General features: G+C 49.5%; 9 protein-coding genes across 9 annotated transcripts; 4 read left to right on the top strand and 5 right to left on the bottom strand.

The window, feature by feature from the left end:
• Positions 1-1989: 1989 nt before the first annotated feature.
• Positions 1990-3591, top strand: PRC1 (S10 family peptidase; the record flags this gene model as incomplete). Its single annotated transcript, XM_076683076.1, has 1 exon — positions 1990-3591. The coding sequence occupies one exon, from the start codon at positions 1990-1992 to the stop codon at positions 3589-3591; it is 1602 nt and encodes a 533-aa protein (XP_076542684.1).
• Positions 3592-6302: 2711 nt separating this feature from the next.
• On the top strand, positions 6303-10611 carry TRVA0_006S02014 (uncharacterized protein; the record flags this gene model as incomplete). Its single annotated transcript, XM_076683075.1, has 2 exons — positions 6303-6840; positions 6959-10611. The coding sequence occupies 2 exons, from the start codon at positions 6303-6305 to the stop codon at positions 10609-10611; spliced, it is 4191 nt and encodes a 1396-aa protein (XP_076542683.1).
• A 174-nt stretch (positions 10612-10785) lies between these two features.
• On the top strand, positions 10786-11565 carry TRVA0_006S01992 (uncharacterized protein; the record flags this gene model as incomplete). The annotated part of the gene is made up of 1 exon (XM_076683074.1): positions 10786-11565. The coding sequence occupies one exon, from the start codon at positions 10786-10788 to the stop codon at positions 11563-11565; it is 780 nt and encodes a 259-aa protein (XP_076542682.1).
• Positions 11566-11783: 218 nt separating this feature from the next.
• On the bottom strand, positions 11784-12119 carry TRVA0_006S01970 (uncharacterized protein; the record flags this gene model as incomplete). Its single annotated transcript, XM_076683073.1, has 1 exon — positions 11784-12119. One exon carries the CDS (start codon positions 12117-12119, stop codon positions 11784-11786), a length of 336 nt encoding a protein of 111 aa, XP_076542681.1.
• An 870-nt stretch (positions 12120-12989) lies between these two features.
• On the bottom strand, positions 12990-13703 carry FSH3 (alpha/beta hydrolase; the record flags this gene model as incomplete). Its single annotated transcript, XM_076683072.1, has 1 exon — positions 12990-13703. The coding sequence occupies one exon, from the start codon at positions 13701-13703 to the stop codon at positions 12990-12992; it is 714 nt and encodes a 237-aa protein (XP_076542680.1).
• Positions 13704-13876: 173 nt separating this feature from the next.
• RSM22 (tRNA methyltransferase RSM22) lies at positions 13877-15793 on the top strand (the record flags this gene model as incomplete). The annotated part of the gene is made up of 1 exon (XM_076683071.1): positions 13877-15793. The coding sequence occupies one exon, from the start codon at positions 13877-13879 to the stop codon at positions 15791-15793; it is 1917 nt and encodes a 638-aa protein (XP_076542679.1).
• A 414-nt stretch (positions 15794-16207) lies between these two features.
• On the bottom strand, positions 16208-17237 carry TRVA0_006S01904 (NIPSNAP family protein; the record flags this gene model as incomplete). Its single annotated transcript, XM_076683070.1, has 2 exons — positions 16208-17031; positions 17099-17237. 2 exons carry the CDS (start codon positions 17235-17237, stop codon positions 16208-16210), a joined length of 963 nt encoding a protein of 320 aa, XP_076542678.1.
• A 1574-nt stretch (positions 17238-18811) lies between these two features.
• DLT1 (Dlt1p) lies at positions 18812-19870 on the bottom strand (the record flags this gene model as incomplete). The annotated part of the gene is made up of 1 exon (XM_076683069.1): positions 18812-19870. The coding sequence occupies one exon, from the start codon at positions 19868-19870 to the stop codon at positions 18812-18814; it is 1059 nt and encodes a 352-aa protein (XP_076542677.1).
• Positions 19871-20472: 602 nt separating this feature from the next.
• On the bottom strand, positions 20473-21654 carry PSG1 (Psg1p; the record flags this gene model as incomplete). The annotated part of the gene is made up of 1 exon (XM_076683068.1): positions 20473-21654. The coding sequence occupies one exon, from the start codon at positions 21652-21654 to the stop codon at positions 20473-20475; it is 1182 nt and encodes a 393-aa protein (XP_076542676.1).
• Positions 21655-22353: the final 699 nt, after the last annotated feature.

The following is a 22353-nucleotide window of genomic DNA, read 5'->3' as shown; positions in this document are numbered from 1 at the left end:
CCGTATTCGTAGCTGCGCAACATGCACGTACCTGTGTACCTTACGCATGAGTCTGACCACACTGCCAGCCGAGGAAAGGAATATATACTGTAGCTGCTTTTTGTTCTTGGTGGGAGCTTTGCGAGCCAGGTTCGGCTGTCAAAGCTTTTTCTTGGACGGGGAATGATAGCCGTTCTTTCAACGGCTTCTAGTCATTTGCGTATTAGCAAGTATACTGTGCTAGTTGGTGCATTCCTAAGCCTCAAACGAACGAGGCTGGTTGACCACGCTTGCCGATTTCGGGATTGCAGTCCCATATGTGCAGATTTTTCAGCTCGTAATGCTTGAAAATGGATAAATATATCGGGTTGTTGCAGAACATTGCGCCTATTGTAATGTACAATTCAACCCTGAAGTCTAGGCTAGTCAATGCATCATAGGGCTTATATCACGAAGCGCATATTAAGTGCCGAGTGTCCACTTTACTGCAGTTCAACGGTAACAATGCCGAGACAATTAAATGAAACTGCAGGCTAAGTAATTCTACTGTTCCGGATATATTGGGCAATTTCCGGATGAAAAAAGAATAAAGATTAGCTAGACACTCGTCCATTGAGTACTCCGTGGATACACTTCACACACATTGACCAAATAGAGTAGACACTCTATCTTACGTATGGTATTTGAACTCTTTTTGCAAGTGCGGTTACATATTCTAATTCCCCATTGCTCATGTAGTACAGCATATCCAATTAACAGAAATAGATTTTTGTCAATTTTATGATACCTAAACAGTCAGTAATAATTGTACTCGCATTAATATTGTTTACATGTTCCTAAGTCCATGTCGCTGATTTCAAGATTGCACTTTATACGGCGACGCTTCATGAATGGATCGAGGAGGGGAGGGGGAGGTGGCATATCATGATTCCAATTTATATGACGACCGTTAATAAATGAGTCGAGTGGGGATAGCCTCATGCGAGAGTAGCATAACATCCCCACATTAATCTCAAGTGCTTTGATGTTCCTATGTTCTCAAATCAATGGTATGTCCCCCATCTAGTTCACCAAATAACCGGCACATAAGCAGTACATCCATTTAGCCGGTGCTTCTGTGGAATTTCAACAATTTATCTACCCAGAAGCACTATAGCATGTTTCTTTAACAAGACGCATATAATTACAGGCATAGTTCCTTCCCCCCACATCATTACTCGCCTCGTAGAGCTACTCTACCTGTTCCCATTTACAAATATATCACGCTTTATAACCCAATTATATTCTATCACGTATTACAAACCTACCATGTAGTAGAAGCATCCCAGAACCCTTACAAGCCTTCTCCTACTACACCTAATCTATCATACCTATCAGATATAGCTATCAAGAGTAATCACGTGCCAATCACAGGGCTTTGAAGCTTTGCTGTATTGTACTACGGTAGTTCTGTCACGGATTAAACCCGTCTCACAAATGTGGCTTAATGCCAATACACTCTAAATTTATGCAGGCATATAGCCCTGATTTACATCCTTTCCAGTTTCGTATTACATGTACTTCCAGCCATCCTGACTATGATGACTGCGGGGATAGAACCCGGGAGCCAAGCCTTCGAAAATGCCAAGGCGAGTCGTGTATCACCGACTACCCATAAGGGCAACAGAATCTGAACCCTCTCCGACCTGACCGCGACATACCAAGATGGCGCCATATATTTGCCAAGATGCCAACATAGCCGGGGCCCGCCACGGAATCAATTGAGCCGCAAACCCCAAATGCCAAGAAAACCATGCCAGGGAGTTGCTTACTTGCTCCCGACAATATCTTTTGTCGGATTCCGACTTCATGCACGCTGCTTATCACAGATACGGTGGTGGTTGGGGGGGACCCCGGAATACGCGCACAGCGTAGGCACGGCACCACCATTAAATATCTATCACCACATTAGATAGCCCAAAGCACTATCGATAGCCCTCTATTTACTAGGACACTGTATTTCGGGCCAGAATGAAATTGCTAGAGTCTATAGTAGCCCTCTCTGCGCTTGCAGCATCCGGATTGGCCTCTCCTTTGGACACCCAGCACCTGCTGAAGCTCCAGAAAGGCGGCGGCAACCTACTGGACCAGCTCTCCGAGCAGCTTGGAGGCATCAGCGCGAACATCCCCCATGAGGCATACCAAATCTGGTCTGAACTCGCCTCCGAGTATCCACAGGTGCTCAGCAAGGCGGTCAAGACCCTTAAGGCGGAGCTCGCCCCGAAGAAGCCGCAGTCGCCAAAGAAAGCCGCAGAGCTGGCGGCAATGGCCGACAAATGGCTCCACACCATCACCGACAAGGCGTTCCCGGGCCACACGCTGCGGGCGGGATCGCCAGGCTCAATTGGCCTCGGCGACACGAAGCAGTACTCGGGCTACCTCGACGTAGAGGATGGAGACAAGCACCTGTTCTATTGGTTCTTTGAATCTCGCGGCGACCCTCTGAACGACCCGTTGCTTGTCTGGGTCAATGGCGGGCCCGGATGCTCGAGCATGACGGGACTGCTGTTTGAGAACATTGGTCCGGGCTCGATCTCGCCGGAGCTGACCGTTATCAACCACCCGGAGTGGGCGTGGAACCAGCACGCCAACGTAGTCTTCCTGGATGAGCCCGTCAACGTCGGATTCTCCTACTCCTCTAACACCGTAGACAACACTAGAGACGCGGCCAAGGACGTCTATGCCTTCCTATCGCTCTTCTTCAAGCAGTTCCCGCAGTATAGCGGTAAGGGCCTCCACATTGCAGGCGAGTCCTACGGCGGGCATTACGTTCCAGCCTTTGCCACGGAGATCCAGAGCCACGAGGACCGGCCGTTTAACCTGACGTCCATTCTCGTTGGTAACGGTATTACCGACCCATACAACCAGATGCCTGCGTACAAGAAGATGGCGTGCGGCGAGGGCGGCTACCCGTCCGTGCTGAGTCCGCAGGAGTGTGATTCCATGGAACGGGCCCTACCGCGGTGCCAGCGAATGATCGAGGCTTGCTACAACAGCTTATCCGCTTGGGTGTGCGTTCCTGCCAACTATTACTGCGACCAGAGCTCTCTTGGGCCCTACATGAAGCACAACCTCAACCCGTACGACATTCGAATGGAATGTGAGGACAGCAATCTGTGCTATGTAGCAATGAACTACATCGACGAGTGGCTGAACAAGCCAGAGGTCCAGTCTGCTTTGGGGGCCCGGGAAACCAGCTTTGAGTCCTGCTCTAACTCTGTAGGAACGGCATTCAGTCTCACGGGCGACGGCTCCAAGCCATTCCACAGGGACATTGCTGATCTGCTTGAACAGGAGATTCCGGTGCTAATCTATGCCGGCGACAAGGACTTTATCTGCAACTGGGTCGGCAACGAGATGTGGACCAATGCCCTTGAATGGAGCGGCGGTGAAGAGTTCCGAAGCGCAGAAGTCCGAGACTGGTACGTCAATGACACTCATGCTGGTACCGTCCAGTCCTACGAGCATTTCACCTTCCTCCGAGTCTTTGATGCTGGCCACATGGTTCCGTTCAACCAGCCAGACAACACTCTTTCCATGGTCAACACCTGGATCAATAAGTTCCGATTTTAATTCGCTTTTTATTCCTTACTATTCAAATGTTAGTTTTTATTTACGAGATGTACAGTAATTGGAGGGACCAGTCCCCCTTCCCTTTCCTAGCCGCCATGGGGCTTCACTACATGGAGGGCTAACTCATTTATGGCCAACACCTTTTCCATTGTCAACCAACACCTGGACCAGCAGTTCCGATTTTGATACGCTTTTTATGCCTTACTATTCAAATGCCTTTTTTTATTTACGAGATGTACAGTACCGTACCCGTCGACTTACGGATTCGCTACATGGAGCGCAAACTCATTTATGGCCAATTGAGGACTGGATACGATCTCGCTACTGCTTTGTCGCTCGTTATCTACTCATATTCTAAGCGTATCTTCACGAGATCTATTTAGTGATTTTTTAGTAACGATTGTATGCTCCATTGTTTTACCTTATCAATGGTATTTTTACTGTCCCACTGAATTTACCAAATTTTACCCTTTACATATTGGGAATAGGGTATTCATTGAGCTACAACTCTTACACATTGTTCGACAAATTTATGCACGCTCTGTGCTCGCCGTGGCGAACTTTATATCACGTCTTCCCTGGTCTGCTTACCAGGGTATGTGAATTGAGACTTGTAAACGCAATCCAACGCCCTTAGTCGTAAATCGTAAATGTTAGCTGATTGCTCTTGGTTTACGAGCTACTGATAGATCGTGCGTGGCTGTATACATAAAGCTTAATTCTTTTACAGTAGCTCTCAAAATTGTTTCATTTCTATATATGAACGGATATGACGCGCTACAATTCATACCCTGTTTGGCTTCAACGTCTAGAATTCATAGCGGCATTGCCTAGTTTAACGTAGGGAATTGAGAAATCCATTGAATCTGCCAGTCTAACGGTATCTTTCGGAATAGTCGATTCCGATTTTACGTCGGTAGCGCAAAAGCAGGTATCGGTTTAACGGTTCAGGTGCCATGGATAGCCGCACGCTGAAGTGCCGCTAAATAGAGTAAAGATCTCCAGGTACCCCATAGCTTATTGTAGATCTTAGATCTACCGAAATTCATCATATGATACCCATTGTTAAAAATATTGGATATATTTATTGGAATATTTGGCGGTAAGTGCTTTTATTGGCTAGAATTCGAACAAGTTTCCGGAGGGGGCACAGTAATGGGGCGGAAGGTGGGCCGGTGGGTGGGTGAGCGATGCCAGCCACCACTATAATGAATACGGGTCAAAAGAAGTGATTGTCGCATATCCTCCTGCTAGTGTGTAGTATTTTCGGTATATCAGTGAAAAATGAGGCGTCTTGCCGAGGTATATCAGATGGTGGAATACCGTAATGCGTACTGCATCAGAACATCCAATTTTCTATAGGAGGAAAGGGAAATCTATTAATGATTGGAGGCAACTGGCAAAGCTATCCTTAGCATCTCCATGGTCAATATGGGTAAATAACGAGTAGTAACATCCAAGCTCATATACATAGCTGAATTCAATCAGATGTATAGATGCAAGATGAAGGCGGCCGAAACGGCGCAAGGGTCCAACAATTGACCGTGCATTGCATGCTATTACAGTGTAACAGAATTTTTCTAGACTGTACTGCACTGGGACTATTATAGCTACGTAATCTCCGTCATGCCTGTAGCCTTTTGAAGAAATCAAAAACACGTAGCGTCGATTTATCCTCGTACTCGTTCGGTTGGACGTGCGTTCCGCTGACCAAGTGACACTGAGTGAGTACGAGTATTTGTGTCACATTCTACAGCTGGTCCGCGATTTCTATTTATGACCACTGCGGCTGTTGGGCTGATCTACCCCTGTGAGATGAACGGTACAATTACCCCCTTTACAACGTCCAACCCCCTTTCTCCCCATCACTGGTAGGTTGGGGTCAAACTACCTACAGTATTAAGCACGAGTGTACCAATAGCATAGCGAAGAAATGACAACCTTCCACGGCCTGTTGATGCCGGTTGAGAGCAGCCAGCCGCTCATGACGGATGTTTGATTCTCAAGTGAGAGTACCGATCCGTAAAGACCCAGCAGGTGTTCCAAAAATTGATCTCCAAAAATACTCTAAAATTACCACGGCTGGTACTTTATCTAAATTGAATATATCTACATAGTACTACTGGCATGAACATTTTGTATTGAAGTGTATCATGCGCCGCGTGTGAGATGAAGTACATCTGCATAAACCGTTGCAAAAGAGATCAAAAGACCACTAAACAAGGGGGAGGGACGAAGAGGGGGCTAGTCGTCTAGCTCCGCGTACTAGCTTTCCCGCTGAGAGCTTAAGTAGCGTGAATTGAGTTTTATGCCCCCGAAATGTCCTCTCGTGTCTGTCTCATCTGGCCTGTTTGACAGCAGGACGGGGCCCAACGCCAATCAATCCACGGACGCTGCTCTCCCCCTGGCAATGTCCAGCCATTTCCTTCGCCCAACGTCCCACTCTACCGGGATTTTTTAACCCGCATATTTCACAGACAGGCTTTCGCAATCACCTACCTACCTCCCTCTACCCATTTTTTTTGCAACCCTGGCTATATATTTTTGTACTCGCTCTTCCTACGGGAACTATTATAGTTTTCTCTGTCGTATTACTACTACTCCTGACAGAGTTTTTTCCCGTGAAGATCTGACAACGTAGCACTTCCTGAACCGCTTAAGGAAAAAAAAAATTGTATAGTCCTGGCGTAGAGTAACGAACCGTAGACGCCATGGCCATCCTGTCCAAGTATAGGAAGAACAAAAAGGAGGCCCGCAACTCGGTCATGCCCCAGGGGTCCTCTTCTGGGCTGCCGAAGCAGTCTGGCGAGTTCTCGACCGGAACTCGCCAGTTGTCGAATACGTCGGGCGGGTCCCGGGAGGAATTGCAGCAACAGCAACCACAACAGGGCCAGCAGATGAGGTCGCCCTCAGGGATGGGCAGCATGCCTCCTCAGCAGGGTTCGGCGACTTCTCCCCAGGAGTTCCGGGGTCCTCTGTCGCCTACGCCGCAAAACGGCCAGCGAATGGTCAATGATCCGCGGATGGCGCCGCAGCCATACCCGCAGTCTCCACGAGGCCAGCAGCCGCCTCAACAGCAGGTGAATCATCCGCACTTCCCATGGTCCCAGAATGCTGTCAAAAACGCGTCGCCTTTCCCGAGATACGGCCATGCGGCCAATCCCGTTGCGGCGCGAGACGGCGAGGTGTTCATCATGGGCGGGCTCAAGGGCTCCAATGTGTTTGGAGATCTCTGGGTTGTCGAAACAGGTAAGCTTATCACTCTTGGATAGATTGATTGTTATGCCGGTTTTTTTCTTCGTGGATCCCAATGACACGAGAAAAGAGCTGTGAATCATTTGAAAGGGAAAAAGTACTAACATTGTAGACACTCTGACTGGGTACTTGTTGGATACAGATGGGTGCCCATCGCCACGAGTCGGCCATGCGGCATTGACCCTGGGTAATGCTTTCATCGTGTTTGGCGGTGATACTAAGATCGAAGAGAACGATGTCCTCGACGATAACCTTTACCTGCTCAACACTACGACTCTGAAATGGACTGTGGCCAAGCCATCTGGACCTCGACCTAGCGGGCGATACGGCCACACCATCTCGACAATTGGCTCCAAGGTGTACATTTTCGGCGGTCAGCTCGACGACTACTTCTTTGACGACCTCATTTGCTACGACCTGACGACACTAAGATCGCCAGACTCGCACTGGGAGCTCATCCAGCCCGCGACACAGTCCCCGCCTCCGCGAACTAACCACACCGTAGTTACCTACCAGGACAGGTTGTATCTATTTGGAGGTACTGACGGCAAGCTGTGGTACTCGGATACCTGGTGCTATGACCCGCAGGAGAACTCGTGGACTCTGCTCGAGTGCTCCGGGTATATTCCATCTCCGTGCGAGGGCCACTCGGCGACTATTGTCGGCGATATCATGTACATATTCGGCGGGCGATCGTCGCAGGGCAAGGACCTGGGCACGCTCTCTGCTCTCAAGCTGACGACCAAGAAATGGTACACCTTCCAGAATCTGGGTCCGGGTCCGACTCCGCGGTCGGGCCACTCCATGACGGCGTTTGGAGGCCACAAGATTCTCGTTATGGGAGGCGAGTCCCCAGGAACTCCCTCTGCTGAGGACGAAAGCGAGTCCAAAAATCACACTGTATTTGTTCTTGACACTTCGAAGATCAATTACCCGCCGGACAATGCCACTAGTCCCGTCTCTGCTGTACCACCGGTAATGCAGAAAGGCATGCACCTTCCTCCTCACCAGCAGCAACAACAATACCCACCTGCAATGGTCCCGGGAGAGATGCAAGAGAAGCCGTCCATGTCCTCGCTCAAGAGCCAGCAGCAGCAGCAGAACCCAATTTCACAGTCTGTCAGGTCCCCGTCCGGCATGTCCGAGATGACCCCAGGCATTGGCTATGAGCGCGTTGACGTGAGCGGCCCAGAGGGCTCTTACGATGAGAACCACAGCAATACGACGTTTGAGTCTGTGGAGGATAACAAGGCCCTACCGGCTGAGGAGAAGTCTTTGGGCGACCGGGAGAGCGCTGCAACTATGACTGGTAAGCCATTCCACGATACCCATGAGGAAGACATTTCTGGTAAGCGAACTCCGGACGAGAACGAGTACAAGCATGAAGACAGTCACATCCCCGGCGCATGGAACATGTCTAATGAGGCGTCTTCTCCACCTACTCTCAACAACGACACGACCCAAGCTTCTTCTACCCACTCGCCGAATACCATTCAGGATGGCCCGGGATCGCCGTATGTCGTTACTACACCAGACCGGGCGTCTTTCGACAAGGCTCTCGGTAGCAAGCCAAGCTTTGACGACGGTAGCATCTATACCGACGACATCCGGGAGCAGTCGACGCCGCGAGCCAGCCTCAAGGAGGCCATCATCAACAGTGGTGATGAGAACACTTATCACACCCAAGAAGGCAGCATGGCTCGCTCTGCGGCACTTAACGAGCTGCATCCAAACGCTGTTATGAGCAATGGGGGTCTTACCCCCGCTGATGATCCTGAGCAGCCCAAGGATATTCACCAGGCGCTGGAACGCCTCAAGGCCTCCAACACTTGGTACGAATCTGAACTGGCTGCCGCGCGGGATGCCGGATACGTTCCAGCCTCGCGGCCGCCAGTCGACGTGCTAAAGCTGCGACGAGTATCGCAGCGACTTACGGGCGACTCGCCAACTTCTCTCCAGGAGCGGGATATTCTGGTGGCCGCTCTTGCCGAAGTGAAGGAGGAGCTGCAGACTGTACAGGCGGATATCAAGGAACAGGCCGAGAAAGCCAGCGAGCGAATCAGCAATGCCGAGAGAGAGCGAGATGACGCCGTTGCCAAGCTTCAAGCCTACCAGAATGGCTCTTTTGCCGGGGATGGCACGCGATCGCTTGAGAGTGTGGGCTCCAGTGAAGCTGAGAACGTCGCCGTTTTAGAGACCAAAATCAAGGAGCTCCAGAAACAGCTTGACGAGTCGAACAAGTCCCGAACTTTGCTTCTCGGCGGGTCTGAGGACAGCGACAGTGTTGTGTTGCTTGTCGACCGGCTCAAGAGCGATAACATCAACCTCGAAATGCAACTGCGGTCGCAAACCGACAAGCTTGTTCATGCTGAGCATGAACTATCAGAGCTCAAGTCGAGCTACGACCGAATGGACGCGCGTCACCGAGAGCTGGATGCTACATACGAAGACAAGGTTGGTGCTCTGGCAGCGCTAAGTGCTTCGCTGGCATCCGCTCAGAGCCAGGTCGATGAGTGCAACCGGCAGCTTGAGGAGCACCGACTTGCACGATCCGACCTGGAGAACAAGGTTGGCGATCTTGAGCGACTTCTCGACGACAACAAGACGCGGCTAGCCACTACCCAGCGAGAGCTGGAGGAGCACCAGAGCGTGCTTGGCGCCACTCGTGAGCAGAATGCCCAGCTCACCTCTTCGCTCAATGAGCACGTTAACAAGATTGTCACCATGTGGGGCGCGTCCAAGGTGTTCGCTCGAGGAGGTTCGTCTCACAGCAACAGAAGCGCCATGAGCAACCGAGAGGGCGAAGAATTGTCCGGTGAAGAGGAAGAGGAGGATCCACGGTATGAGGAAATGCAGCGAAAGATGGACGAGGTTACCAAGTTGCACGAGAGCCACCGGGCTGCCGCTACCAGGGTTACTGGCGAGTTGACTGCGGCCCTAAACGAGGTTGCCGAACTCAAGCAACAGCTAGCCTTTTCCGAAGACTCGAAGGTTGAGCTCCAGACCAAGCTTGCTAAGGCCATTGAAGAGTCTGAGACCCACCGCAGTGCGTTGAGCAAGAGCAAGGCCGAGCTCGGCGAGATTTCTGACAAGCATCGAGAGCTGGAGGCCCACCTGACCGAGTCTGACAGCTCTAACAACGCCCGGGTGCAGCAGCTGGAAGAAGATCTGCGGGAGGCTGTTGAAAAGTCGGAGAAGAAGCAGAAGGAGATGGAGGAAATGTACAACAGCCGGTATAACGAGCTGGAGGAGGAGTATGAGAAGTCTCTACAGTACTTCAAGAACATTGAGACGGCTTTGACTAAGACGCGGGATGATCTAGCCAAGTACAAGGATGCTAATGGCAAGCTGCAGAGTGAGCTTGATGAGCTGAGGCTGCGAACGTCCGAGGATAGCGAGGACCAGAAATCGGATCAGGACCGCGTCGCGTCGCCGCTCATTGGCTCTGGCAACAAGTACTCTTCGCGCCAGGTTGACATGCAGATTCGAGATCTTAAGGCCCAGATCATTATTCTCCAGGAAGAGCGGGAGGATTTGCGCAACTCGCTTGTTGAGCTTAAGAAGAAGCATATCAATGCTTCGCAGGATTTGGAGGAGGCCAACGCTGAGCGTGAGCGTCTTATGAAGCAGCTCAAGAGCAGCGGCGGGAACCATTTCGCACCGACCGACCCGGAATCGGGTGAAACGTTGGACACCTATGATAATGAATTGGAGCAGCTGCGAAATGAGCGGGAGCAATACATCCAGCATATTTCCTCGCCATAAACCACGAGGAGAAGTATAGAAATTGCATGTTTATTTTTATGACTATTGGAAACGGGTTTTTGTGTATTTTAGGTTTGTTGATTTCAGTGTTTTCCAACGGAAATTATATATGTATTGTTTTTATTTGATTTGATTTGGTACTGGCTAGCAAAGGTCGCTAGTAGTAGTTTGCTAATGAATCTGTACCCTGTGTACCTCAAATACAGCTCCTCCAGTAGCATCAACAGCGATTCTGCAGATATTAGTCTTGATGGCGAATTGAAATTGACTGCCCAAGTCTGCGCCGAAGAGTGTGAAACCAATGAAGACGAGGTTGAAATTCCAGCGCCGAAGCTAGGGTTGACGGATACGTTGAAGCGAAAGAAGGACCAAGGTTTGACTGTCGATACTAAAGCGGCACCGTCTGAAGGAATTGAATGGGTCAAGTCAGTGAGCTCAAGAATCTATCACCGGTTGCGATCTGCCAAAAAGAAGACGCTGTGGGTGGGATCTCCGAATATGGACGAGGAGTATGGCATCATCAGGGACACAGATAGTGTTTCCGATATTTCCAGCTCCTGTGAAGAAATGTTCGAAAGCCATATTGCCAATGGGGCATTGAAGGAAATTGAGGACTCCATACTGAACCAGCTCAGCAGTGTCAGTCTGCAAGGCAATCCAGCAGGCCAATGTGAAGGCGAAGCGGTTGTAGGACCGTCTCCAAAGTGCGTACGATTTGGCTCCCCTAGTTCACAGGAAACGACTCTCAGCAGCGAGTCGAGCATACCGAAGAGCGCATTGAAGTCCAAGTTCAACAGCAATCAGCTTGAAGAAACGTTTCGAATAGAACAGTACGACCGGATTAACTTTAATGATTTCGTACGCAACCTCCAAGGGCGACAGGACATTCGTAAACGAATGGGCAAGTATTTGGAGAACATGAGAGCAAGACAGATACAGGAGTACCAATGCTAGTAATTCTATTCTTCAATTGCTATAGATTTATCACTTCTATTCTCGTGCTGCTAATCGAACGGATTGAAATGTTTTACAATCCATTATTCAATCGCCAACAATTCCGAACGACCCCACATTAAAACCTTGCCAATATAATCGATGAAAACAGAAACAAAAAACGCATTAATTAGTACACAGAAGAATATTAGGATAGTCGTTACACGTAACAGTGCAATCTAGAACAGAGCATCTAGAGTGCAGCAGATACACAGCGAGGCTAGGCAGGCCAAACAGCACCCTTCTCCGGCTCCCATGCCAGAAGGCTGCTGCTGCTGGACATACACCGGCTGCGGCTGCTGCTGATAGTGCTGCTGATAACCCTGCTGTGGGTAGCCATAACCCGGCTGCGGGTATCCTGGCTGTGGATAGCCCGGCTGGGGGTATCCGTAGCCCTGCTGAGGTGGTCCGCCGAATCCTCTGTTGTCCTGCTGGTGGCTCGGAGGAGGACCGGGCGGAGGCGCGTATTGCTGCGACTGGTGGGACTGGTTGTAGTAGTCGTCGGCAGAACCCATGTTTAAAGTACTGTAGTGTTTATCCGCGAAAGAATGCGAAGGTTTCGAAATTGCAACGATAAGAATACAAGGGAGGGGGATCTCAGCTATTTCAAGGGACCCTGGAATTTCATCCTCTGGCCACGTGACCCCGCGGGTTGAGCCACACCGGACATCCGACTCCGCGGGCAGTGCCAAGAAAACGAGGCAGTTCCATGGCGAAGCGGATTCTAGATGCCATGGGAAGTGGTTGCAAATGGTTCTTTCATGTCACACCGTAGAGTCAAATTGTTCCTGCTACCCCACAATCGGATTATTAGTATACATGTAGGTAGTGTCACGTTTTGCATACACAGGCGTCCCCTGTCACTTTTAACAAGCAGGGGGGGAGACAGCGAGAGGTAGGCCATGATGCATATGCCAAAGGGAAGCAACCGTAATTAACTTGGACATAATCGCTACAGCAACTATCGTCAGCTATCGGTTACTGATATATAAAAAGTTGTTCTATCTGAATGCAAACAATTACATTAATTTTGGATCCCGTGTGCCTTTATTTGGAAATGTTATATACCTCGGTATTAGAAACCTGATATACTTCGATTAGTCCCCCCCCTTCGCCCTACACAACGGCCTTTAATCCAGATTATTATTAGTTATTATTATGTATTTCTTCTACCAGTTTATTGTTCTTCTATGTGGTTCGAGCTCTTCTATATAATTCTTCTATGGAGCTGTGGATTCCATTCTATTTTTAAATGAGCCGCTCTAATCTAAGACCTCAGTGCGGCTGTTGCAAATTAACGCAGCTCATGCGGCTCGCGCGGCAGATACCTCCCCTGGGCCCATAGCTATAGCCAGGGGGGTAGAAAATGAGGGCGTGTAATGTAGTTAAGCACCGATTTTGTCAAACTCGTCCCAGTCCTCTTCCGCCTTGTGCTCCTTCTCCTTTTCAACCGAAGTTAGCCACCCTGCGAGCTTGTCGACCATGTCCCGGCCGTTCGGCACAAAGTGCCCGCCCGGGTGGGTAAGCAGCGTCCTCTTAGACTCCTCGCACGAGTTGTACAGCCACATGGTCCGCTCCTCGGAAACTACTGTATCCAACGTACCCATTATGTGTAGCGTAGGAGTAGAAATAGGGGGTGTGTAGTAGTGCTGGTGTTCCTCGGGCTTGACCCGGAACCCCGAGTAGAAGACGCCAAACTTGAGTGGAGGCTGGTCCGGGTGCAATTTATGCATCATCTGGCAGAGGATACCCGCAAGGCCGGCGCCCTGAGAGAACCCAAGTACGCCGTCGTATGGGCCGTCCTGGGCAATAGACTCTTTAATAGCTTCAAACGCCTGGTCCAGCGAATAGTGTTCTGGCGCAGACTCGCTGTTGGGCCACCACGACCGCATGTCGCTCGAGCCGTTTGCGCTGTCGCCTCCCAGGGACCCAACATTGAGATCAAACGGCAGGTCTGAAATGGCAAGCTCGACGGGGGCTGTCAGGTAAACCGTCTCATAACCAATCTTACTGAGGGCCTTTCGCACGCCAGACGACTTCCTCGCAAAAAGAGGGCCATTCTGTACAAACCCGTGAAGACACAGTATCCGTCCGCCCATTTTTTTTTTCCTTCTTATTCCCTCCTGTCTTTTGGATCTATTTGTCAGGTCGTTAACCCGTTGGGGGGTTGGTTGAAGAGATCTAATGTACAGAATGTTTCTCGCGCCCGCAAATCACCGATAACATTTTTCACCTTATCACGACCGGCATATCTGCATCACACTATTCGACAATGGCGACAAGAGCGGTGAGAGTGGGGAATAGCGTCCTACGGAGATGCTACACCACAGAGGCGGGCTCTTCTTCGGTGCTGAAGTACTCGGACCGAACGAAACCTGAAGTCCACGGCCAAACGGTGGAGCATTCGGACCATGGTGACGTTGTTCCCCTCGAGGAGTTCGACTCTGAAAGACTCTCGGCCAGGCATAAGCGACTACACCCCCATACACTCCAGGGGAAGACCACTGGAGGAACACAGATTGTTATGCCTGCTCAGCTGAGCAATGTCGTGAGCGAAATGACCCTAAACTACAAGCCCCAGGACCTGCGGCGACGTGCGGCTCGTTACTTCCAGATGCTCCAGCAGAAAGGGGTCCACCAGCCGGCGAGCGACAAGCACGAGACGGATACGCATCTCCTGACCGTTTTTCTTCAGGCATATGCCAGCATATACTCGGTACTCAATGAAACACGGCAGCGCATGGGCAAGGAATGGCGTCCCCAGGCTATTCTAGACGTTGGATTCGGCCCTTCTACAGGAATGGTGGCCCTCAATGAGATACTTGCCGATGTTGACGACTGGAACCCTGTTCGGAAGCAGAGCGTTATTATTGGGCACAGCACTATGAAGCGACGGGCCAAGGCGCTACTGCGGACTCAGCAGCACGAGAAAGTTGAGAATGCTCTTCCCGGCGCCACTGAACCTGGAATTGAAGGTGAACCCGATGACGCAGGCCAGAAGACTCAAATTCAGCATACGCTTCCCGGGATCGGCACGGGCCAGTACGATCTCATCATTGCGACGCACCAGCTGTTCAGGTCGGAATACCACTTTCCAGCATCTGTCGACGACCGCACTGGCCATCTGCTTTCGCTACTGGCCCCAGGCGGTGTACTAGTCCTTATTGAGCGAGGCGATCCCAATGGGTTTGAGAGCATTGCCCGAGCAAGACAGATCATGCTGCGGCCGGAAGACTATTCTGACGTATTCAAGACTCCGCGATTGTGGAAATCTGGACGCCATGAGGATACGCCGACTATGCTCAAGGTTCTTGCGCCATGCGCCCACCACGGAAAGTGCCCTCTCCAGGTAGACTCTGCTCTCCGGGCCAAGGCGCGATCAGGGTTCTTCAACTGGTGCCGCTTCGGACAGATGGTACAGCGGCCCAAATTCACAATCGAGCTCAAGAAGGGCAAATATCTCGCTTCTGAGTGGGACGAGGACGGCAACGGACTGGGCGGAGGATACCTGAAGGGCTCTGGACGGCCGGGCGGTTCTGGGCATGAGACTGCCTCTCATTCGTATCTCATTGTCAAGCGCATGGAAACGGGGAATGACGGCAGCGTAGGTACCCCAGACGATCTCTGGCCGCGAATTCTGAGGACGCCAATGAAACGGGACAAGCACGTCGTTATGGAGGTTTGTTCACCCAGTTCGCAGGTGGAGCAGTGGACAGTTACCAAGGGATACAGTAAGCAAGCGTATCACGACGCGCGGAAGGCAGATGGTGGTGATTTGTGGCCATTGGGGGCCAAGACGGTACAGCAGCGTGGAGGGAATCGTTCTGCGCTCGCCAAATCAGCCAAGGTAGAGGAGAAAAACAAGCGAAAGGCTCAGAAGGAGAAGGCTCCGGCTTCTGAAGTTGATGAAGAGACCCGCCAGATGTTGGAGCAAATTGAGACCACTGGTGAAGTGGATACTTCAATGCTTCGTCAGATCATTGTGGATGACGCTTGGAGCGGTAGAACTGGCCGAAAGCCCAACAACGCTAATGCCTCTCGTGGCGTAGAGCCCCGAGAGGGAGAAGAAGTGGAGGAGGCTGAGCTCGAGGCATATTTCGAGGAGATTGGCCGAGAGTTTGAGCGATCTGCGAGGGTCCAGCGACAGATCATCAGGGAACGAAAGGCCAAGGCCGGCTCTAAGTGGTAACACTACAAAAATTTACGACGTGTACATAGCTAACTAATCCCCATTATTCCTGTTTACATCCCCTTTAGTAGTGTTCTTTCCATCACTTCATTATTACTCTGATAGTCTCCTTTCATCACTTTATTATTAGTCTGTGTTAATCTTAATTCATTATTTATTATAACGTGGGAAGATTCCTTTCATTGCTTCATATTGATATTTATTGGTCTCCCATTTTGGATCAACACTCGTAACAATCGTTCACTAGCTTTTGGATGAGCAATTATGGGTATTTAAACAAAATCTATTTGGCTATTTGGCTATTTGGCTAATTGGCTATTCGGCTATCTGGATAGTAATACTTCAATGGACTGAAATCAAGAGGAACGAGACTGTTGCTCCTCATACGGTCGATAAGCTTTACCGTCTCGTGGGTTACTTCAATGGACTGAAATCAAGGGGAACGAGAATGTTGCTCTTCATGTGGTCGATAAGCTTGACCGTCTCGTGGGTGGTCTCCGCCCAGCCTGGCAGCTCCCAGCACTTCTCTCGAGACAATTTTCGATGCTCGAGGTCAGCAAACTGCCACAGGTGGTGCACACGGTTGAGCGTGCCGAGATGAGTGAACCACGCGCCAACGGGCTCCATGACCTGTCTTCGGCACTCAATGCCCTGCTTCCAGTGCTGCTCCCACTCGAGCAGCTTGCCCGGAATGAGGTCGTACGTTCGCAGCTCAAAGATACCTCCGAGCTGCCGTGGAGCAGCGGTCCCTCCCCAGAAGCTGAACTCCTGCATGAGGTTGGACTCCCGCGACCGAATGCATTGTCGCAGCTCCTGGAGGTACTCGAGGTACCGCATGTCCTTGTGGATCATGTTCTGGGTGTGGTGGAACCCGGGGTACCCGTTATACTCCCAGATGTGGATGTAGGTGTCCATATCGCCCACCACCGTTCGCCAGCTGCCCACAAGATGAACCTTGTTCGCTGCCTCAGCTGCGATCTTGGGGTACACCTCAGACACAATATCGAGGTAGTCCGGAGCACGCTCGGCCTTGACCTTATGGGTCACAATCTCGTGGACGTACTTGCCTCGCATCAGTACTTTGGAGAAGGACGTCTCCATCTCCTGCTGTTCCTCCTTCATCTTCTGGGACCCATACAGGAACGACTTGATGAGTCGCGGGGCAATGGAGCCCTCGCCGTTGTCTTTGCCCACAACGCCTTCTCGGAGTCCCTGAATAGTACGGTCAGTGGTATCTTCTACATTCACACGACCAGCGGTTAGCTAACTGACCCAATTACCCGTACAAGACATGAAAATACTTACGCTCCTCGGTGAGGTACTGGTCTAATTTGACCGACTTAATCTTGGCGAACGACGGCAATCGTCGAATTGGCTTGTTGTTCGCCAGGATTGGCGCGCTGCTGAACGCTCGGATTCCACTGGGTCGGATTCTAAGCATCATTGGAGTGTGTGGCGATTCCTGTGAAAAAGAGAAAGAATGGGAGAAGAAGGTCACCCCTCCCTGCCTTGCGTGTGGAGGAAATATCGTGTTTCACAGGGTGCAGCGATTAGCCGGACGTGCTGCGGGGCGCTCTCCACTATGCCGTCACGCTGCTAACTTAGCCGCGCTCGGACCATATCGGAGGTTTTAAAGATCGCGTTTGCACCATTTTCGAGGTAGCAAAAGGATGACGAGGGTATTGGTATTTACCTTAGAAGGTTAATTGGTACGCTATGGCAGATAAACAAGATGGCTGCTACGTCATGCTGAGGTTATCACAAGCCGCATGCATGTCTGATACTGTGCGGCGGTCTCTGGGAGAGTGAACACGAGTAGGGAAAGAGCGTGGATCCACTGTTGCTGTCGCTACATTTGTATTTGATGTAACTGATTTGCGTTGGGTTGATGGTGAAACACTGGTTATTTATTATATGGATGAAGACTTTGTTGGTTTTTATATGAAGATGGTAAAGCTGTACCGGTATTGCTGTACTACAGTTGGTTCTTGGGTGGGTTACTGCGCCGCATGCATGTTTCAACGCGACCTTCTACTGGTACTACAGTTGCCCTTGCGCTTAATATCGGAGATTATGTGCTTCATTTTCGTAGATCGGGATTTTTTTCGAATTTAGTTACCTATGGCATTTCCATTCCCTATCTTTTGAAACGTTTGTACTGGTTTTGTATTGGTATATTTCGTAACCAATTGTAAGTGGTACTGCATTATGTATTTTCAGACATGAAAAGGTAAATTTTTAAATTGTCCATCCATAAAAGTATGAATTCAGCCTAACCTACTATTATTATCTGCCGATATTTATCTCTAACTTCTGAGGGTCTCTGATACCAATTGCTATAAATAAAAACGGATAACCGCCAGTGTACATATGGCTCAACTCATCTAGAATTATAGCAAAAAACGCAGAAAACTACCATTCAATAGCGAACATAGGTGAAGATAATTTCGTAATATTTCTATTATCGGTAATTGTAGCATGTATTATAGAAATCGGGCATTGATTTTTGATTTGTCGGAGATGGCCTGTGCATATTTCGAAAATAACTCGGATACGTACGATACCAACGCCTTTCTTACTTCTCTCAATTGATAGTACGGTAATGAAAATAACAGTCATGATTAAATCAGTTGCATAAGACAAAGAAAGACTAATCTAAGCACACGAGATTCCCAATCAAAAGTACCGGTATAACAAGTTTCCAAATGAAGGGAGATGGAGTCGATTCCCTCAGTTGAAAACCTTGATGACTGCCCGACGCTGAGTACCCGAGCAATGGAAATTGAGCACTTCAGAGAACTCTTAAAGTTGAGGGAATCGTAATACAGCTAACTCAGGGCGCGTATGAGATAGTCAAAAGAAGTTGTAATAACCGGTAATTAGTACCGGTATCATACCGCGACAAATAAATGCGTCTTATAATTGCTGAACAAATTCAGAACTATTCGTAAGGGTAAACTGAAAAAGATTCAAAAGCATTAGTACGATGAAAAAAAAATACAAAATCTATCATGCTGGTTAGTCGTTGTCATTAGAATTTCTGCGGCGGATGATGACACTTCCAGACCGGTCAGATACCGACTCATCATCTTGATGCATGCTGTAACGCGAACTCTGTACAAGACTCAGTGATCTTGACCGAGCTGTCTCGAAAGGAGAAATGGCAGTAGAGCTGGTAATTTGCCGCGACATCGGCGGCCGAGTCTCGCTAGTGAGAGCCAAGGGTTCACTAAATGGATTGAGGAATGCATTGTTGTTGGTGTTCTCGCGCGACAGCATAAAGTCTGAGAACGATTCCATGCCAGAACTTGTGCCGTCATTAGTGGGTATCGTGGTTAACAAGTTGTTATTATTATTAGGCTCACGCGGGGACTTAATGGAGAAAAGTACCCGGAAACAGTTTTCAACAAAGTCGTTAAACTGCACCTCTGTGATAAGACCCCCCGAAAAACGCACTTGCTCATAAATCTTGACGAAAGCGCCAATAGTCTTGGTACCGTTTGCGCTATAAATGATTCCATACGACTCGAGCCACAGCAGGTAGTCCCGCAACGGCATGCCATTGCGCCGTGCAAACGATGGATCAACGGAAGTCGCCTTGAATTCAATAAACGCAACCATTGTCTCTACAACGTGTTCGTAGGGGGCATCAAACGACCCCGCTATGCGAGGGTTCATCTTGCCCGGGTGCGAAATGAGTTCTGTAGGGTACGTCTTTTCGACAATGTCCTTACAGCGTTCAATCTCAGAAGATATCAGCTCCGCAGAATTCTTGGAGATGTCGTCGGCATGGGGGATGGACCTTCGTGGAATGTCACTGAGCGCTTTGCGAGTCTTCACGACCCGTACAATATAGAGCAAAGCCGCAATAACTACGGTCAGGGCATATGCAACGACAATGATGATAACGTTCCAGAACTGTCCCGAGGTCTGGGACTGCAGGATAGTATCAATAGGGGATACCACTAGGAGACCCACAAATATCGCCGTGAAAACAACCAGCGAGACCTTGTAAAAAGCTGTGTTTCTATTCCAGTTAGGCAGCCGCGGCGGGCTCCTTCTCCGAAAAAGTCCCATAGTGGGAGTGGCTTCAGCCTTTTTGAGCTCTCCTTCAGTTTGCTAAGGTCGTTCTGTCTAACCCTTTGCCTGCTCGCTTTGGATGATCCTTCGGTATTATTTGGTGATGCTCAAATGTCGATTTAATACTGCGCCCCGCACAGCCGCACCACATACGAAGCACCCCGTAACGCTTTCCAGCGAAGTAATTTGAGACTAGCGATACACTAATTTACTAATGCACAAGCATTGGTATTGTAACCATTATTTATGCTATGAATGCCACTATAATTGTAACTGCCAAATTTCCTCCCAGAGCTAACGGAGCCTGGTAATAATTACATTCGGGAACAAGCCCCACCATAAGGGTGAATAGTTAGTTTAATGGATGTCTGATCCGTATCTGTCCTTAGGGCTTTGACCTTGATGTCCCTAAAGGATTATATAGACCAATGACTTTGATATTGGGCCTGTTAAAATCTTCCGCCGGCTTTTCTATGAGAAATGCTATAAAAGCAAGACAAACCAGTTGGAGTTTAGCCCGGGATAATAATACACTAGAGCTGTTGACAATTGAGCGACATGCGATAGATAAACAACATGATAAATAACTAGGGAGTGAATTAGCTCAGACGGCGCTCCTCAAGCTCGTATGTGTTAGAAGGGAGACGCTCGTATTTGCCTTTTCTCAATCGTCTTGATCTTGGCTTGAGACCAGAGATCTTTCGAATATCCTTCGTGTACCACACCACGAGTAGATATGCGCAGCAGAATACCAACAACACCGTAGGGATGGTCAAAAACGCCATCATAAACCCATCCTCTGACCTGTGGAGCTCTAGTTTGGCATAGTCCTCTTTACTAGGCTTTTTAACGGTTGGACCTAGTCTGAGACGCAAGATAGTGCCGTTGAGAAGGTCAAACTCTTCGTCGTCCATTGACTTCGATTGAATGCTCAGAACGACCATCTGCTCATACTCATCCATGAGCCAGTCTCGTTCAATTTCCAGCGGGAAGTAGCCCTTGTTCTCCATCCATTCAGTCGTGAAGAATGCCACTTCGGTGCCCCGCTTGCCCAAGCTTCGCTTAGTTACGGGCTCTCCCCTGTCTTCGACATACACCAAGTGAAGTCGCACCTTGTCACCTTTGTCAAAGAACCTCGTGTACCAAGTAATCCAGTGCACCTTGTCCAGCAGGATAAGGCTGTTTTGATTCGGCGTACAGAACGGGTCACTGTTCTTCTTGCCGCCGCCAGTGTTAAAATACCGATCAGGAGTGCAGCGAATGAGTGGATTCAGCTGCCAGTCTGGGTTGTCCTCAGGAACGTTCTTGATCTCTACGTGATATTTCTCCCCCTTGTGGTCCTTGATTTTCTCGGACAGGTCATGGGTGACTGTGACGGGTGTATCAAACCACGTATCGTAGTCCGGCCATGGATTCCTCGTCTCTCCGCCCTTGACCCTTGGAGATATGGTCTTGGGCGTGCCATCTTTCTTCAGGCTTACCCATGGAGGAGGAGTTTTCAGCGGCTTAGGTGATGCGCTGAATGTGATGCCGTCAATGACAGTCGGTGTAACCAGTTCAACTTCGCCGCTGACGGTCCGGATCCACGGACTGAGGGACTCCTGTGATGTCGTGGAGGCAGGCCGTTTATCAACGAACCCCTTTTTCGGCACAGCAGCTCGCTTGTCCAGCACACCAGTCTCTTGGGGTGGTGATGGCGGTGGTGTGGTTATGGGCTGTGCACAACCTGCGGAAGCTGCAAACGCTACAGCATACAAAAGCACGTTCTTTAGCAAAACCATATCCTCGCCAACTTCAAAATTCAAATCACTTAGCTAGCCAATTGGCCAAAGAACATGAAATATAACGCGCTTTATGGGGTATCAATGTAGCCGATATAGAAGATCTATGGTATCAGCTGCCACAGTATAGACAGTATCTATTGTATTACTGGGTTGTTTGTTATCTGCTTCGAGTTAGAGTGCCAGGACGGGAAAATGATTAAAAAGTTGAAGCAAAAAAGAGGATCCTCGTCTCCAACGTGGCAATTCTTGAGTCCAATAGGAATGGATTGAACAAGAATGTACGACAAGCGTGTCGATAAATCTGGGCATTCGCCGCCTAGAGATCCCTTGCATCACCACACGCACGGACGGTCCCTTATCCTGAGCCTCCCGACTGTGCAGTGTTTTAACTAAATATCACGTGGTGTTTATTTCTGTCCACAATAATTCCGCGCGCCGCACGGCACTAAAGTGGCCATTTGGTCAAGGAAGCACAGGACTGACTACCAGGTAGTACATGAACATAGCCGAGGGTAAGAGCCAGTAAGATACGAATATCACTAAATTGGTAGACATGAACCTTGATACAAGCCTATGGTTGTCGACGACGTCTACAAGAGCAGTTGTAGTGTAATAAGTGTGTCGGTTAATATACACCGGAATTTGTGTGGGCATTAGAAGATTGGTTCTATTTTACTAGACATGACAGATATACAC

This window comes from Trichomonascus vanleenenianus (assembly GCF_965637985.1).
Source record: "Trichomonascus vanleenenianus strain CLIB 3782 genome assembly, contig: TRVA0_006S, whole genome shotgun sequence".
Lineage (NCBI taxonomy): Eukaryota > Fungi > Ascomycota > Dipodascomycetes > Dipodascales > Trichomonascaceae > Blastobotrys > Blastobotrys vanleenenianus.
Note: the sequence above shows the minus strand (reverse complement) of the source record. Positions and strands in the feature narration are given on the sequence as shown.